Source organism: Sceloporus occidentalis, unplaced genomic scaffold, assembly GCF_023333645.1.
Source record: "Sceloporus occidentalis isolate IW3139 unplaced genomic scaffold, rSceOcc1.0.p SCAF_1, whole genome shotgun sequence".
Lineage (NCBI taxonomy): Eukaryota > Metazoa > Chordata > Lepidosauria > Squamata > Phrynosomatidae > Sceloporus > Sceloporus occidentalis.
In genome coordinates, this window is record NW_028316981.1 from 290,613,755 (window position 1) to 290,628,556 (window position 14,802).

At 39.3% G+C, this 14,802-nt stretch overlaps 1 protein-coding gene across 2 annotated transcripts in view; it reads right to left on the reverse strand.

Annotated features, from left to right (window-relative positions):
• Window positions 1-6,263: 6,263 nt before the first annotated feature.
• The window catches only part of PARP8 (poly(ADP-ribose) polymerase family member 8), a 236,281-nt gene continuing 227,742 nt past the window's right edge, over window positions 6,264-14,802 (reverse strand). For both annotated transcript variants that reach the window (XM_089495801.1, XM_089495794.1), the window contains 4 exons: window positions 13,723-13,799; window positions 11,893-11,962; window positions 9,493-9,577; window positions 6,264-6,730 (listed from right to left, as the gene is read on the reverse strand). In XM_089495801.1, the coding sequence (XP_089351927.1) occupies window positions 6,628-6,730; window positions 9,493-9,577; window positions 11,893-11,962; window positions 13,723-13,799 (335 nt within the window). In that variant the 3' untranslated portion in view covers window positions 6,264-6,627. The remainder of the gene's footprint in view (window positions 6,731-9,492; window positions 9,578-11,892; window positions 11,963-13,722; window positions 13,800-14,802) is intronic.

Genomic DNA, 14,802 nt, shown 5'->3' on the forward strand with positions numbered 1-14,802 from the left:
AGAATCAGACTTAACACCTTGAATAAGGTAGTTGCATTTTCAGTTAGTATTTAGGCAGGAACAAAGGATTAATTCCTTACTGGGGAATTTCTGTTATACATTTCCAACTGTTTTGTAACTATTATTTAGGGCTTAAAGATTGGCTTCCAAATGTTTCAGTATGACAGAGCAGCACAGGAAGAAGGCTCCTGCAATAAAGAGCTGAACAGGCACCTCACTAAATGCTTGGAATTTTTTGGGACAGTGTATGTGTGCCAAATTTAAGATAAAATTTGTTGTATTCCTGTTAAGAATCTATTTTGGGACTTCTAATTGTGTTTACAATGTTCCATTATAGTTGGCCCCATATAACACCAAAAGAGATACATGTGTTTTCAATTGCATCCCATGAGTGCATTATCATGTGCTTTAGAACTTCCCAGGCTTTCTGAAGAACACCTCCTAGAACAGCTCTATTCAAAATGTTAAGTCAATGGCTGCTGGTCTGCAGCAAGCTTCCAGGAAAAAAACAGTTCTTGGCAATGGCCACAAATATGGTGCTTGTCCCTGGTGCATTGGGTAAAAAACAACATGATGATCCACCACATCAGATCATTTGAGAAGCCCCCAAGAGCTTTTCAGGAGCTGCTCCTTTTGGGCTGTCCAGTGCTGCTGTCTGTTGTGAGCTTCAAAACTGAGTGCCATTTTTGTTGTTTTTGCAACAGCTGTTGCTGTTGTCTTTATTAGTATTTTACCAACATCAGCAACAATAACAACAATAAAGGCTTTTTCATATTTCAGTTAACCAGTAGGGAGCAGATTAAAAGCCCCAAGAGATGGATCTCATAATATTAAGACTCCAGGAGGCTTTTGGGGAAGGACATGAAACTAAAGAAGCAGTGTACACAAGAAAATTGCACATAAATTGTAAAATAGAGAGCACACACTGTTTGTTCCATCTTGTTAAAGATGCGGGGAAAATAGACATTCCTCAGTATTGCCGTCTTATAGGGAGGCAGACAACTTATGAAAAGATTGGTATGAATTTAGCACAGCACTTTTTAACAGTCAGCCACTACAGTTTCCCAAGATCATCTCATAGGAGGTACTTTCCCACACTAATGAAATGTATAGAGAGGGTTCAGAGAATAGCATAGCACCTCCCAAAAGATGGTCATTCAGCCTCTGCTTAAAGATCTCTAAAGAAAGAAAGTCTACCACACTCTGAGGCAATCCATTTCAGTCAATTACAGTAAATAACTTCTTCATAATATTTAGGTGGAATCTTACAGTAAAGCAATGAAGCGGCATCCTGTCAACAGCTAACATTGTTATTCATGGATGCATGAAAGATGGAAGAATGAATGAACAGTGTGTTGTATTGTTTTGGAAGAAACATTGGAGAGATAGAAGGGATAGGTTGTGGACCTTCATAGTGCAGGAAGTGAAAGATGAAATCTGTGGGGTGGTTTGGGAAGAATGGCTAAACTTGTAAAAACAATTATTTTCAGTTATATTCTTGCCTCCTCAAAAAAGCCAACCCACTCACAAGACTCCACTGTATTCAGAGACAGCCAAAGAAATCTATTTCTGACTCAGAGGCTTGAGAATGATTTGCAAGAAGTATTCAGACTGACCATTCAAGACCAGACAGATCAATGATTTCAGATCTATACCTATCTCCTTTTTTGGCAATCACAGAAGCAAAAAGGAAACAAACAAGTGGGAAACTTTAGCATTTTCTACACTCATTTTCTCAGTCTGGCTGCTAATAGAGAGGAAACTGTTGTTTGATAGAGACCCCATCTTGAGGCCCCATCTCTGTTATAGATTTGTGGGCTTCCATTGGAACAATTACACTTACAAGGCAGTAGAAGGAGAACTGTGTTTGGTCTGGGGTGAGGGGCAGTGAAAAGTAGGAGACTGGCAGTACAGCATAGACCATTATCCTGCATCAAATGTATTGAATACATGTGAATATATAGGTATATGATACAGTTAAGTGTCAGAGACTTAGGCCAGAATCCTGTATCAGCTATGTAGCCACATAACCACTGTAGTTACCTAGCTACGGAGTGTCTCCCAGCCCAGTCCCACCCAGTCCCCATTTACTCGGCAGCAGTGACTGCAAACAACAGGGGCATGTTCCCCTGTTGACTGGAAAGCAGTTCACTGACTTTCTCCCTTCATGAGTGATCTCATTTATGACAGCCCAAACAAGCGTCCCTTGCACCAGACATTGCCTGTACGAGGTGGGTGGGAACATCAGTTAGCAGCTTACTCATCGACAGGAGAACATGCCTCTGTTGATCTCAGTGGCTGCTGCCTGGTAAATAGGGATTGTTCAGAGGGACGCTCACAATCCCTAAATATCCCCTAAAGTAGGGAACAGTGTAGGAAAGATTGTGAATATGAACCAGTGATGAATGCTAGGTAATATATCCATAACTGCCGTAGTGAATTTTGCCCTTAGTTCATTGTGATGTTTACAATTTTTTGTAGTTTTTTTAGTAGAGAAAAGTCATTAATGTTTTTTTCTGTGGCATTTTAAGGCTTAACTACATCAAGGATTCCAATCCAGTAAATTAAGGAAATGAAGATAAAAGATAGATATTCATCAAGGCCATCCAATTGAGACTTAAATGTATCAGAAAAAAATTAACAATTTTCAGATTGTTCCTCTGGCTTTTTGAAGTCTTCTGAACTAATTTTAAATGTCAAAATTCACAGAGCTTCTGTCATTTATAGTAACACATAGACCACTGACAATGTCCAAAGGTCACTGTACCCATTGTGGGATGGGCATCCATACTACTGTGCACAACATTTTGTACAATAATGAAAATGGTGGGTTGATACTACCCATTCCACTATGGATCCTCGACTCTGAATTTTAAATAGTTTTCAGCTAGGTATTCAGCTAATTAAGGAGTAGTTCACAATTAATCATATGATTAATGAATTCCTCCCATAGGGATAAATCAGTGACACATTCTCAAAGTAATCCATCAGTTCTAGTTTCCATGTGGAAAGGCTAGCACTCTCTGTAGGCATTGTAAACATATTGCTTGAAACCACTGTTGTAAATTCCTTCCCCTCTGGCAACACCAATATTTTATTGCTCTGTTCTTCAAATATAGCAATGGACTGTGCATGGTACTGAGGACTTCAACATAGAAGTTTTCACCGGACATTTAGGAACTGTGTTTAATGAAAGCACGAGGAAGGAGAGTGCATTAGTCCTGCATCCTTTCATCATCAAATCCTCTTCCTGTGAAAATCATCATCAAATCCTCTTCTTGTGAAAAGTTACTTTCTGAAGGGGAAAAGGCACAGTATCTCCCAAAGCTCTCTGTGTGATGTTGAGCAGGGATTTCACTGATATGGAACAGTGATGCAAATTGTGTAGAGAGCCTTCACAGGTACTGGAGCCCTTCAGAAAGTTTTGCTACAACTATAGCAGATGACAGAAATGTATGAGGGGAGAGTGTAGTTAGGACAGTGTATAGTTCTTGAATGCCTGCTTGTGATGACTTGTATGTGTGGTTGGGATTTCATCAGAAATGAAACTGATACAGCCTAACATTACATCATACACAAATTTTTTCAAGGTAATCAGTTCCAAGATTCAATTAAGAGTTTAATAAACAGGAACAGAGAAGGCAAGTGATGTATATGAACATACTCGGCTTGTGATGGTTGATGATGATGATGCCTCTTCATTGCCTTTGTTCTGTTGATAGTCTTTCTTCTGCCCAATCTGTGTATAACAAGGACAGGAAATGTGTGCCCTACAAATGCTGCTGGACTGCAGTTCCCTTCATTCCTCACCCATGGCTGTGCTGATGGAAGCTGCAGCACCTTTGCCCATTCATGTTCTATAACAAGGGACATCCATGTGGAAGGATGTATCTGGGATCACTTCTAGACAAATACTTATTCAAGTGGCCATGATACAAAAGAGAAATCAATGGATGAGAGGGTTTGGTGCTTAATCTGTTACAGCAGCAATGCTGTGTTCATGTTGCTAGTTCTTGGTTCAGGATAAGAACGGTCAAAAATTTGCTTTAAAAAGGGACAAAAAATTGGAAATGGCCAGATGTCCACTTTTCTTCTTGAAAAACAGTTTTCCCCATTCTGTTAAACAATACAGAGGAGCAAACAGGAAGTGACTTTCAGGTTATTTCCTGTTGTTAAAAAAAAACTTTCCTGAATGTAAAATAGCTCAGGTGCAAAAACACAATAACTTGCCTTCAAACTCCACTAGAAATCATTTGAGGTTAGGTGAAAATCGTTAAAAAAATAAATTTTCTTTGAACCCAGGGAGGCCCTAAGGGGCCACATGTAGCCCATGGGCTGCACTTTGCCATTCCTACAACAGGAAGCATTTGGAAGAGGTGATTTATCCCCTTTTTTTAACCTCAGAAAAAGGATGATCCAGGAAATCTAGAAGGGCTGGAGTCTGCCCACCTCTGTGGTAGGTCCTATGGACAATGAGAAATCATGATGGGGTATCAGATGAGACAATATGCCTGCCATTTGAAGCCGATGTTTAATTGTTATGAAGATTAGTCATCTGTAATAAAGGTGCTTCAGTACCAGAACATGAACTGCTATATTTTATGCAGCTATCAATTCCCATGAATGTCCCAGTCAACTGAGCACTACATGGCCCCGTTTGTTCTGCTGAATAGAATTTAGTCTATCATCTAGGAGATCACATAACCTTTAAACAAGTTAAATTAAGCCTAGAAGAAAAAAAATAATTTGAAAATTTCTCATGAGGGAATGTGCTATAGCAAGCTTCCCGGCTAATTATCATATGGTTAATCAGATGAAATGGATTCCATTAGGCATTCCTCACTGATTAGGTGCTAGTACTATTAGGAGACATTAATATTGCTGTTGCCCATATTTGCTGAATTCTCGTTCTGATTATTTATACTAGGAAATGATTTTTTTCAGAGTTTGTATTTCATCAAAAAGAATGATACAGAGGTGAATTCCCTGATGATTTAATTGCTATTAGCAATGCAGAATACAATATAATAACAATCTTGAATTGGACTGAGAATAGATGCTTAGCATCTTCTAGAATTGGTCCCTAGGCATGTCATGATTTCATGTTACTGGATCCAACAAACTCATTTTCTAATACTGAATAAGATGTCCACCGATTTTCATTGTCCAGAAGTGTAGGAAATATATGTAGAGGGTTGAGGCACAAGTTTGGGCCCACTTGGCACATAGAGTTTTCACTGTGAATCAAGTTCTATGTAAGCAAGCCCCATTCATGCTACCTATCTGGCAATGGATGAAAAAAAAACAAAAAACAATGGATGAATGCATCTTCCCTGTAGAGTCTCCAGTTCACATTAAAAGTCTATGCACAATGTAAGAATGTACATGAACAAAATGTTAAGGTATATCCTGCTATGTATACAAAGTATATGTTGTGTGTGAACCAACTCTACAGATTTGATAGATGTGGGTGATTCTTTTCCAGATTTCACAGATCAACATGAAATGGTAGATTCAAAAGTATACTTCTATTATGCACAGAGAAAGAAAAAAACATAAAGAGGGAGGGAGAGGAGAAAATGGTATCGTTTTCAGAGAAACACTGCAACTGAACCACATTTAGGAACTCCTGAAAAGAAATGTACCTCTTCAGTCTCATGACTCTTGCCACATAACTCCAGAAGGAACCAAAGAAGGTGGCTGGATTTTCAAAGCAGTGACGATATGGTGTTCCACCTAGGATCATTTGATGATTTCATAAAGACAACATTGATAGTTCAGGCATTCATTATCTGCTGAATAAATGCCAAATTGAATTCTTGTTAAAAAAAAAGTATCTGTTACTTCGTATAGTTGTCTTTAAAAGAATGAAAAAAAAACAACAAACACTCGGATGCATTGGCTGAATCCACCAGGAACTTTTCTTCCCAAAATTATAACTAAAAGAATGAAAGTTGTGCAAGACCAAATTTATGCTCTTATGGGCAGTTATTGGTAAAATAATTGTTTTTATGTTGGCAAGTATGTTGGTACAACAAAAAAGTTTTCTTCCTTTAACATTTTGAATCCTGTACATGGTTTGTATATAGCAGAATAAATATATTACAGCTAACGTTTCCATCTTACTTATTACATTTGGGGTAATGAATTTCTATAGCATGTTAACATGTGAATATTCTACTTATTGCAAAATATCCTGTACTATGTTTCCACTTTTTTTTAAAAAAAATGAAGACGACTGTTTCCATTTCAGTCGTCTTAAATTTAAAATACAGGTATACAGTACTAAAATTGTCCAATTCAAGTCTTTAATATAAAAATATCAGCACAAAACTCCTTTTCAAATTCTGTTTATTTTGAACAACCAAAACTCTCTGTTTTAATGTCAATTTCATGGTATCAATATACTCTTCATTTCTACAGTTGCTTGTTCGCATCTCTTTTAGGTGTCCCCCCCCCCTGTGATAAGAAATGCTAGGTAAGAAAAAAAGTATTCAAAGGGTTAACTTGTTCAGAATAACAATAAACTAGTTTCTTTTTTTTCTTCCAAATCTTCTTCAGTTCAAAATCCAGCTTTGAGACTGAGGAAGGCTCTCAAATCACACAAAGGAGTAAAGAGTGGTCCTTTTAACCTGTAGCAGTTTGATTACCAATGACCCGGAGGATCTCTTTATGAATGCTTGGCTCTTGAGTGTTTATACTTGTATCACCTACTTGGCCATCTTCATATCTAAAAAAAAGTGTACAGAAGAAAAATGCTTAATATTTTAAACCATCCACTCTTTCAGAAACAGTATGGTTATTCATCCTATATATCATTTGGACTTAGGTGGAGAAAAGAATAATTTGTGCAATATTTTTGCTTTATGACAGGTTGCAGTCATGAGGCTAAAGAAAAACAGAGAAACAAGAAGTTCTTACAGCCCTAAGCAGTAGTCATTTTATACTTTTTCTTTTTCCCATTGCTTTCTGAAAGGAAGGCTGCAGTAGAACCTAGATGGTGTTATGGTTTAAGGGACACAGGTGTCATGAGGCTAACCAGAGGATCTATGGATTAGACACAGATTCTTTATACCACTATTACTGCTGATTGAGGGAAGACACTACAGGTCAGGGGCTGGCTCAGTGACCCGTGATCCTCCCTGGTTGGAAAAGTGAGGTGATAATAGAGTGCCAGTCTCATGCAAGTGAGAAATGTGCTGCAGACATGCCAGTTTCCCTCCATCTGGGCAACAACAGGTTCCCTGTTACTCTTTGTGCATCTCCTGGCTCCTAGGCATCATGCCTACAACTTGATGCTCTCTAGGAACCATGCCTACTCTTGATCTGAACACCCAGCTGTCATCCAAGCTGAGAGGAATACTGTTAGGAACAAACAACAAACCAAGCTAGGTGAAAATGAATGCTCCATATTTGTGATGGGAAAGACCACTTTGGGAAAACTGAGCTGAATACCTGTGGAACACTAGGCTATAGGAGGGAGGGCTGTTCTCCTGGTGGACACAACCAGCTGGTGAAATGTTACATAGTGTACCTGCTATATCCTACTGCTGAATACATTCTACAGAAATCATTATATAAAGAGCACAACTAACAAATAACTTATGAGGCTGAATTCCCTGACCTTACAGTCATCAAATTTGCAAGGTTGTGCCACTAGTGGTCACAGCAATCGTACATGCACTAAAACAGTGGGGGGTTGCACTTTCAGTCTTGATGTCAATTAGTTTTCTGAGATACTCATACTGCAAAGGATGCTCAGATTGACCGTGCAGCCCTTCTAACAGGTTGTTGGTCATGGCTGGGGATGTGCTCCTACCACTTGTCAACCCAGGGCAGAGGTAGACAAAATATGGTCCATGAGCTTCATGCAGTCTTCAAGAGAATAGAACAGGGATGACTCATTTCAAGAGCCATTTAAACTGGAAGTGATGAGATAAGAATGACCTTCAGTCAAACAATCAAAACTGAAGGTCATTCTTATCTCATCACTTTCAGTTTTAATTGTTTTAGGAGGTTACGTTTGGACTGTGTGAGGCCTACACAGAGTTCTGGAGTTGGAAAATGGCACCCTGGGCATTCTGAAATGAACCATCCTTGCCCTATAAGAGTAATTCTATGGCACATTCAATATTCACCTATGGTTGGATGTTGCACAAAAATATGCAGTAATTACCAGTTTGGGTAAAACATAGATGTACAATTGTGTTGAGGTAACATATACCCACCAGTCAGCACCATCACACAAAACTGAAACCAGAAGTAACAGGACATTATTTCTGTTTTTCTTTTCAGCTGATACTCAGGATGAGGGGGTGTTTTTAAAAGTCTTTGGGGATTTGGGTAGTAGAAGAATCAGAACTGCTGTGGTTTCCAGCAGTTTTGATTTGGCACCACTGTTGGGCAAAATAGATCTTATTTTTAAAAACAAAAATGGAGATTGGAATTTAGAGGATGTTCTAAGGAGTTCCGGAGGCCACAAAGAAGTGGTTTGGATAGCCATATGTGCTCCACAGGCCACATTTCCCCACTCTTGAAATAAAGAATCCCTGAGAGGCAGATGAGTGGTTGCTTGGGTGAGTAGTCCCCAGAATACAGCCTACTATAAAGCTTTATGTTGGTGTGGGCAGCCTGTGCCCCTCCACCTGCTGTTGGACTGCAACTTACTTCATTCCATCATCACTGGCTATGTTGGTTAGCACTGCAGTCCATCAACATCTGGAGGCAAAGAAGTTGCCTACCCCCTTTTTAAATGAAACCAAAAGCAAAGGGGAGAAAGGAAATTTTCCAACATTAGTAGAATGTGGAGCTAGAAGAGGAAAAACTACAGCAGCCAGTACACTAGGAAGCAAAACAGAAACTTTATCGAATATCATTTTTGTCTTGCTATTTAATTTTGTTGGGATATAGAGTCACAAGGAAAATGTACAATGGGGTTTTTAATAGTAACCAGGCATTAAAGGGTTACTCTGAGCCATAATGATTAGGCATTTAAACAGGAAGTGACATCAAAAAGATAGTCACCAAGTTCTGTAAAGTACTATAGGATGCCACCAGTCTGAAAAGCCACTCAGGAGGGTGGCTGGATCCTTTGTGGCACCAGAGGGAGAGGCAAAGCCTAGTGGGCCTCACAGAGCCTTTCTTAGATAGTGATGAGCATTTTACTTCAGAGAGGGTTGTTACTCGTGTGGATGGTGTCGATGTATATATTGTTGTACACAGTGGAACTTCTAAGAATAAAAGCCTTATCTGAGAGGTTTACAGTGTCTCTTTGCTCATTAAGAAAGGGAGAGGTGTTTCTCCAGCTCACAAGCTGCTGACTACAGTCACGAAGGTGGAAAATCTGGTTCCAAACACTGACGTGTTGCCTCACGTGCTGTACAACATCAAAAGCGTTTTAACAAATTTTATGTCCTTTTTTTAAAAAAAAAGTTTTGAAATTTAACAGACCACATAAGAAAAGCATATAGTTGAAAAGTCCTCTGTACTTACACAAAGAAGAATCTTGTACACACATGATCAGTGTTGGGAACTACCCATATCTCCCCATGTTTGTGCAGATCAGGTGAAGTTATCACTATAAAGAAAACATACATAGCTTAATCATACATGATTAGTGATTTGATAAACAGTTAATCTTTTAGAGATGAAAAGTGTATTCTTATTGAACAACTCAAAAACACCAGCAGGAAGTAAGGATCCACTGCATGCCACTTTGATCAGAATTTGATCATTTGCTGTCAAGATTCTTCAAGAGATTCTGCTGTTTGGTGTTGAGTTTGTCACATATTCAAGAGAAATATAACATGAAGAAAGTGAACAGTTTTACCAGACAGAAACTATTGATGATTTTTTCCCCACTTCTGCATCTCTAACTTTGTGTTTTTTTTTTAAGAAAAAGAAGGGTGGTGTACAAGAATATTGATTACATTTTAGGTGGAAATTATGACCAATAAAATATTTTTGGACTGAAAATCCCATTTGACCTTAGCTAGCCTTGTCAGTGGTGGAAGATGATGTGACTTGTAGTCCAACAACACCTAGAGATTCGCGGTTTTTATCTTAACTTGTATGTATTAACATTTTTGCTGTACACCGCTTTGATCACCGGAAAAGCAGTATAGAAATAAAGTCTTATTATTATTATTATTATTATTATTATTATTATTATTAGAAGGCCACATATTTCCTATGCCTGCCAAAAGGTTAAGAAAAGCAGTGTATAAATTAAGTCTAATGCAATCTAAATCTAATCTAATGACTGGTCTACAGCAACCTAACCAAATTATTCACGACTAGCCTTATACCTTTAAGAGGGTGCAGTGGCTTTTCAAAGAGAAGGCTGATCTCATACTACATAAGACTCTCCTGGGAACCGCACCCACCCCAAATATTCAGATGGACTGATCTTGTTCCTTTTCAGTAAATATTTGTAAGGCCTTGAAGGAATGAGAAAAAGGATGAAAGGATGGGAAAGGACATTATGTCAGGTCCTTTGGATGTGTCAAAGTACAGTTGTCTCTCTGTATCCATGGATCCTTTATCCACAGATTCAAAAGTCCACAGCTTCAAAATATATTTTTTAAGTCTTAATTCCAAAAAGCAAACCTTGATTTTGCCATTTTATATACAGGACTTCGTTTTATTATGCCACTGTATTTAATGGGGCTTTAGCATCCATGGATTTTTAGTATCCACAGAGGGCCCTGGAACTGAACTGCAGCAAATACGAAGGATCCATTTTATTAGGGTAGCAGAGCAGGAAACAAAGTTAGGAAGGTTACTTCTGCTTTATGAATTGTTAATTTCCTACAGTTTTATCCTCTTGCATCTGGAGTGTATGATCTTATCTTCAAGCATCCACTAGTCATGGACTGTGAAATCCTACACATTACTATTAAAAGTACTAATGTATGTTTGTTTTTGGCTTTATGTTGACTTTTATCATGATTCTGTGATATTTAGTTTGTGTAAAAATTGTACAGCAACTAAAGAAATTTAGGCGTGGGACAGACTGCTTGAAAAGGGCGGCCTGCCAGCAGCCTAATTTCTCCTGGACAGAAGCCGCAGCCTCCAAACTGCGTGGGTTCCCTACGGTGGAAAAAGAACCTGGAAAACCCGGGTTCTTTTTGAGCCACAGGGGTGGTATAACAAGTGTGCCACTGGCACACTTGTTATGTAAGCGCCTCACGGCAACTTGCAGACGCCACATGGCAGTTACGTAACAATGGTGGCGCCTGTGTACACAGAGCGCCGCCATTGTTATGCCGTCCACATGTAGTAGAGTTAGGGACCATGCGGTTGCCGGTATGCCACTTGTTTGTGGTATATACTGTGCCATAGTCTATTTAGGTGTTTAAAAGTTGATGTAATTCAGTGATACTGTAGACTGGGGTGGACAACTGTGAAGCATGTAAGAGAAGTACAGATGACAAATCAGTGAGTTGTCACACTTTCATTTCTTTGCTTTGCCACAGCACCATACTCATGTCAATGGGTTTCTATGCAGGTGTGAAGATACACATCTTCCATGCTAAGCCAAATGGTCTTGGGTTCTGTTTACTCCTATTTTTAGCCCCGGAGTGTGGCTTGGGTTCAGTTTCCGCCCACTTTGGAGGTGTGCGTCATCTAAACACCCTGCCTTCAAAGAGGTTGGAAACCACTTTATTTGACCTGTCTGTTTCACCACAGAGTTTCTCATCACCTGAAAAATACATTGTTAACCACTAAAAAAAAACATATTAGTATATTATTTCCATCCTTAGTTATCAAGGAACAGGGAGGGGATGGGGAGTGTGAAACCCCTGAAGCATTTGCAGCCACCTATCTCTAGTTCTGTTATTGTATTCTAATTATGCAAATAAAATCTGTTTTTATTTGATTTCAGCTTACCTTCACATAAGGCTATGCATTTTAAATTTCGGCTTTGCAAAAACTGAGACTGCTGCCCTTTTTTCTGTGACTGTGAAAGAAATGAAACATTGGAAGAATGTGGTATACAAAAATTCAACTAAATAATAACTATATAGTAATACTACATCCTGAAAAATATAAAGGCAGTTTTAAAAAAGTTATCTCCAATTGATTAATAGGTCTAGACAATGTTGCCTTGCAGGAAACATAAATCCAATGTCTGTTCTAAAAGCTATAACATTCTTCACAGTATTGTATATTCATGGTGCAGTACCAGCTGCTATCTCCTGGCATTAGGAAGGCTGAATTATTTTTCCAAAAGCATGGGAAACTACCTTATTCTGAGTCAAATGCCTGGTCTAGCTAGCCCAATGCAAGTGGCTCTGACTGGCAGTGGCTCTCCAAGCTTTCAGGGAGGATTCTTTTCTTGCCCAAATTGGGGATCCCTGATATTGCCTTCTAGTTTTCAATCCAGCAAGCCAGAATTGGTTTAGTTTCAAATTGCAGAGATCAGGCATACTGAGGAGGGGAATGGTGGTAATTTCCTCACAAGAAGCATGCACTTTCTGACAGATTAGTGAAAATGTCCAGATTAAGGCAATATCTCTGACAATGTAAATGTTAAGTTTTACAAATGCCTTTTCTTGCTGACCAAGATCAAGATTCTGTTTGAGTGCTGGCAGAACATAAATTTCTGCCAGCATGCATCTGTTTGGTTTCAGCTGTGAGAATGTGCAATGTAGCTTGAAAGCACCAGAGTGCACTTCCATGGCTAGTCAATGACCAGAGATGGGGAGCTGCTGGGCACCATCCAGCTGCATCTGTGAAACCATGAAAAAAGAACAGCCATCAGCATCTAGGACCTCAATACTGGTGGGTGATGGCTGCTCTTCTTTTTCTATCAGTGCAACTGCAACTCCCTCCTCTCTAGGTGTCTAATTGGCCCTATGATACCACCTTGACATTGTCTAGCTGCATGAATGGTACAGAGAGTTACTTGGACAAAGAGATAATGGATACTTTCTTACACAATGACTGAAATACAGTTGGCCCTCCATATCGATGGGGGTTTGGTTCCAACCCACACACCCCTCGGATGCCAAATATCGTGGAACGTCAAGTCCCTTTAACCTTCAATGGAGGTCAACATGCACATGGCCGCATCAATGTGGCTGTATGCACGCTCACCACTGATGATAATGGGGCAGGGCCATCCATGGATGCTCCAATCTATGGATGGCTAGCCTGCCGATATAGAGGGCTGACTGTAATAGATATGCTAATGTTTTGGGGAGGTTCTGTAAGCATGTGTTACCATCAGGATTCCAGCTCAAGTATCCAGTATTTGAATTATTGTTAGGCCAACCATCTAGAGCTACATGAATGGGATTTTCAGTTCTATCTCTTATTTAAGAATGCACTCCTTGATAGAAATGGACTACAAAATCAACACATAACTTTCGGTGGGAAAACAATAGTCCAGCAGGTTATAATAATTAGGTATGCATTGACTTCAATCCAATCATTAGTCCCAACTAGCATAGGTGATCAAATGAATGCGAGCTTGATAAATCATCACCTTTGTGTATTCTACTCATTCAGTATTTTTACTCTAGTTGAGCTTAACAATAGCATTTTGGTCACTGGATATGGTGATGTCAGTTGCAATATGTTGCCCTTCTGAATCTGTGCTTTCTTATGTGTCCCAAAGTGCTCTGGGGATAAATAAACCTCACATCTAGGACCTGCCTTGAGATAGCAGGACTATTAAAAAAAAGGCTTTCAGAAATGCTTCATATGTTTCTTTACCTGTAACACATTGCTGTTTTTACTGCCTGAAGCAGGCTCATCCTTAGCTGACACCTTCTGCTGCTTCTTGTTCATCCCTAAAGACATTAGATTTACATCAGATATGCTGGTGCATAAAATGTCAGATGGTCCACTTCATATTCTTGGAGAGTGCAAGCAGATATGGATGTCATTGCTGATTCTCCTTTCCAGCAGCCTAGAATCCCTGGCAAGTTAGCACATTTTTGTTCTGCCATCCAAAATGATACTATCTCACCATATTTGGAAATGCATCACTACTGCCCACAAAACACTGTGCTGTGCCATGTGCTAAAATCAGTTTAGGAATGAGCTGAAACTCTTGTGTACTTTGCCTAAACCGCACATCAACTGGGGCCTTCTGTGGAATAATGTTTATGTACTGTATCATTGCATCTAGTGCAGATCTGAAACCAACTCCAACTCAAAAGCAAAGATTAATACAAATGTGTGCTTACTACAAGTGTAATGCTTTGGGATTTCACACCAGCCAGTTTCCCTTTGGAAACATAGCAGTTAGCTGTATTGGAAAAACAGTTTGAAAGGAGGCCTCAGGTTCTTCTGATACCAGAAAATGCTGTTCTTATGGCCTTGGTGAGAGCAAAGCTGTTTGAGTCAAAATGAAGAAGGAGAGGTGAAAGATGAATAAGGCATGGTCAAGCTGACTGGCAAATGTTGAAATTTGCATTCTGCCTTAAAAGATGATTGGGGGGAAAACTATGGAGGATGGAAAATGGCTATTAGTCATGGCAGATATATATTCTCTTCAGGATCAGAAGTATATGTGACTGTGTATATCAGTTGCTGAGGAGAATAAGTGGGCCAGGGTGTTGCTGAGCTCACATTTGTAGATTTCCCATAGGCAAATATTTGGCACCATGTGATGGAGTGCTGAACTAAATAGGCCTTTGGTTTGACCCAGCTTGACTTTCCATATGTTCTTTAAAATGTTCAATTCACATATCCTAGGCATACTTTTAAGGCAAATAGTCATCAAGGACCATTGATTTGGAGTTTGGAGGCTCAGTGGTGTTTCCTATCTGTTGTTGTCAGGGCATTTGC